General features: G+C 45.7%; 1 protein-coding gene across 1 annotated transcript; it reads right to left on the bottom strand.

Annotated features, from left to right (window-relative positions):
* Positions 1 to 2,308: 2,308 nt before the first annotated feature.
* Positions 2,309 to 3,046, bottom strand: LOC105984874 (chromosome unknown open reading frame, human C1orf68). Its single transcript, XM_013015188.1, has one exon. It carries the CDS (start codon positions 3,044 to 3,046, stop codon positions 2,309 to 2,311), a length of 738 nt encoding a protein of 245 aa, XP_012870642.1.
* Positions 3,047 to 3,592: the final 546 nt, after the last annotated feature.

Below are 3,592 nucleotides of genomic sequence, written 5' to 3'. Positions count from 1 at the left end.
CTGCTCAGGCTCCTGAACCCTGTGTAAGAGGGAAGACCCTGCTGTCAGATGTTCACTGAAAGGACTTGTCGCTACTCTCCCCGGCTACCTTGAGGGCTGACCCCTTAGTGGCTGCATCTCTTCATATCTTTTCTACATATCTATGTAACACAGAAAGGCTCTCTGTAACATTTGGGGTTTGGAGTTATGGGCAGTATCCTTGGAAGGTAGGGAGGTGGACAGAGAGAGTAAAAAAGAGGGCATCTGGAGAAAGAAGTATAGAGCAAATGAGCAAAGAAACCAGGAGAGTCACATCTACATAGTCAGACCTCTTGGGTGGGGGAAGACAGGAAAGGTCAGGGAAGAAAGAGATGAAGAAGCCATGATGTTACAGACTTTAGTGACAGATTACTTAGCAATTGTGTAATGAATGTAGGAGAAAATGGGATTGTTGAGGTGTGTGTTCTGAGTTATGAAGGGGATTCCGAAGTATTTGGTGAAATATCACTGTTGGGCTGGGCTTCTGATAAGCCATTTGCTGCAAAGACTAGAACACTCAGAGCTTCAGAAATATGTTAGCCTCATGAGGCTTAGGAATACTTAGACAAAGGTCTAGGTAGATATAATGCAAACTGAATAACAGTATCCTTGGACAAAGCATAAAGTTGGAAGCGGACCCATGACATTCAACTTTGACCTACAACTTCTGTACTTAAAACATTGTGCTACAACCCATGCTGCTCATATAATTTTTAAAGAATGAACACAAGCAGTACAGCATGCTCATGTCAGTGAAGAATAAAAAACACTCCATTTTCCTAAGATCCTTATCTGGCTACTTGGCGATACAAGAGGAACACAATGCCTTAGCAAGGTTGTTCCTGACTTTGAGTGTGCCCAATAAATGAGTTGCAAGTTTAGGCATTTGAATGGAAGAATGGCAAGTGATTTGCACAGCTTCAGGTCTCTCAGTATTTAAAGAAAGCAGTGTATTCCAGGTAGATTTCTGTTATTATTAGTGGCTGCTTTAAAAACACAATTCTTTGCTCATCATTCATTCTTTGATACAATCATTTATGCACTCACCAAATATATTGTCTCCTAATACATTAGATCCTGTTGAGTCATTTTGAGCCTTACCCCTCTGAATTTGAGGTAAAGATACTGGAATTTAAACCCAGTTTTACTCTTGTTAAGCAAGTATACTTAAACCATGCCTCCAGCCCATTTTGCTTTTAGCTTATTATTTTCAAACAAGATTGTACATTTTTCCTAGTCAAAAATCACAATTGTCTTATCTATACCCTCCCCATAGCTGGGATCATAGCTGTGTAATACCATTCTCAGCTTGTATTGTTGAGTTAAGGGCTTGTTAATTTTTTGCCTGGTCTACCTCCTACCCGTGATCATCCCAAACTCTGCCTCTCAAGTAGCTAGGATTACAAGCATAAGCTACCATGCTGGGACCTGCTGTGTGCACTTTAGAGTCTCTAGTTATAAAACACCACCCCCTAACATCTAGAGCTAGCCAAGCAATGGAGACTTAACCTTAGGATTTGGATGTTTGTCTCACCAAGCTTATCTGCCTCTTAGACATCTCTACTTACTGCCAGGCTGACCTGCAGTGTATCTACCAGTTTGGGACTATACCCAGTGGCTTCAATAAAGCAAGACTCTTCAATGAGAAATTGCAATCCATAAAGTCCAAAATAGGTTCAGGACCCCTGCACAACAGTGGGGTCAGGATCCAGTGATAGTCCTGTTAATATTTAATTTCACAGTCCTCAACATCCTGGAAGATACTCTGGGAGGCTACCTACAGCCATCATGCTGCCCTGAAGGCCAAAGCTTCACATAGACTAGTCAGAGGGTGGGGAAGAAGAGCCCTCATCCCCCAAATCTCCAACCTCAGATCCTGCCACCTTGCATGAGCCAGTTTGTTCACAGCATTCTAGAGGGCATGATGATTCAGGCTGGGAGTTCAGAGCTCAACCTGTTTGTTAAATCCGTACAGATCTTTCCTTAAGTGGAAAGAAGAGCAAGGAGAGACAGACAGACAGACAGAGACAGAGATTCTAAAATAAATGCACAAGTACAAACCAAAGAAATAGACACACAGTCACCATGCATTGCATTTTGGGTTTTATTCTTGCCAAAGTTTGAGAGTAGTGCTACTCTGGCAGGCTGCCTTGATAAGAAGCAGAGGGTGGAGCGAAAGTACTAGGCTCTGCATCTCTGGGAGGAGCAGGGTAGGTGTGGGAGGGTGGGGAGTGTTATGGGACACCGCAGGGCAGTGAGCTTTGGACCCCAGCTTGCTCATCTTTGGTTTTTAACAGCAGCAATCATCTCCGTGGTCACAGCAGGCCGGACCTCTGGATCTCATGGGGATAATTCCCAAGCAGCAGCACCCAGAGCCACAGCACCCAGAGCTACAACACCCAGAGCCGCAGCACCCAGAGCTGGAACATCCAGAACTGCAGCACCCAGAATCTTCACAGCCTCCTGTGTTACAGCCTTGGGGCCTCTGGACCCAGCGTCTCAGAGGACTCACCCCGAAGGTCCGGGGAGCCAGGCAGCAGTAACTGGTAGAGCAGGGAGCAGAGCAGGGGTCAGGGACACAGCAGCCCTGGGAACCTGAGCCACCCGCTGCAGAGCCTTGAGTGTAGTAGGTCTGGCCAGGAGCAGAGTACTGGACATAGTATGTCTGGGTCTGGCAGGGAGCTGGGTATTTGACATAGGTTGTCTGGCAGGGAGGGGGGCACTTCACATAAGTCGTTTGGCATGGAGCTTGGCACTTCACGTAGGTTTTGGTCTGGCACGGAGGTGGGCACTTCACGTAGGTCTGGCATGGAACTTGGTATTTCACATAGGTTTGAACTGGCACTGGAGCTACGTATTTCACAACGGTTTGAGGCTGGTAAGAAGCGGGCCCTGCAACATAGGCTCCTTGAGTCTGGGCAGAAGCCTGGGAATTCAGAGAGGCGCCACTGACAACTTGCCCAGAGTTCATTCCCGAGCCTTTCACACAAGATGGAGGGAATTGTGGCTGCTTCTGCTGGTCACACATCTTGATGTGGCTTTGCAACACCTGGAAAGAAAGACTCAATCAGAACTATGAAAGTAGCAAGGTTTTCAGGGAAACCTTCAGTGTTCTCTTTGGACAGACCGCTGGCCTTCTCCAAGAGGTCATTTACGCGCAGTCTATGCACCTGTCCTGTGCGGGTAGCTCATGCCTATAATTCTGAGTATTTAGGAGGCTAAGATCTGAGGATCACAGTTCAAAGACAGTTGAGGTAAAAAAGTCCAAGAGACACTTATCTCCAATTAACCAGTTTTAAAAAGCCAGAAGTGTAAATTTGGCTCAAGTGATAGAGCACCAGTAGTGAGCAAAAAAAGCCAAGCAAGAGTACAAGGTTCTGAGTTCAAGCCCCAGTATTGGTGCAATAAATAGACAAACAAAGAACTAAAATAAATAAATTTTAAAAGACAGTAACCTGCCAGTAAGACCAGATGTGAACCAAGGCTCATAGGTCTGTTTACTGTGCCTAAATGACTTTGGACAAGTCTTTGCTTCCCCCTCTAGGGCTCAAAGTTCCACAGCTGGAAATGGAGG

Source organism: Dipodomys ordii, unplaced genomic scaffold (assembly GCF_000151885.1).
Source record: "Dipodomys ordii isolate 6190 unplaced genomic scaffold, Dord_2.0 Scaffold26, whole genome shotgun sequence".
In the NCBI taxonomy this organism is placed as follows: Eukaryota; Metazoa; Chordata; class Mammalia; order Rodentia; family Heteromyidae; genus Dipodomys; species Dipodomys ordii.
This window is presented reverse-complemented; position numbering and strand designations above follow the sequence as displayed.

Bases quoted from the DNA above. Each gene is read 5' to 3' on its own strand.
- LOC105984874 (XM_013015188.1), bottom strand. From the start codon at position 3,046: ATGTGTGACCAGCAGAAGCAGCCACAATTCCCTCCATCTTGTGTGAAA.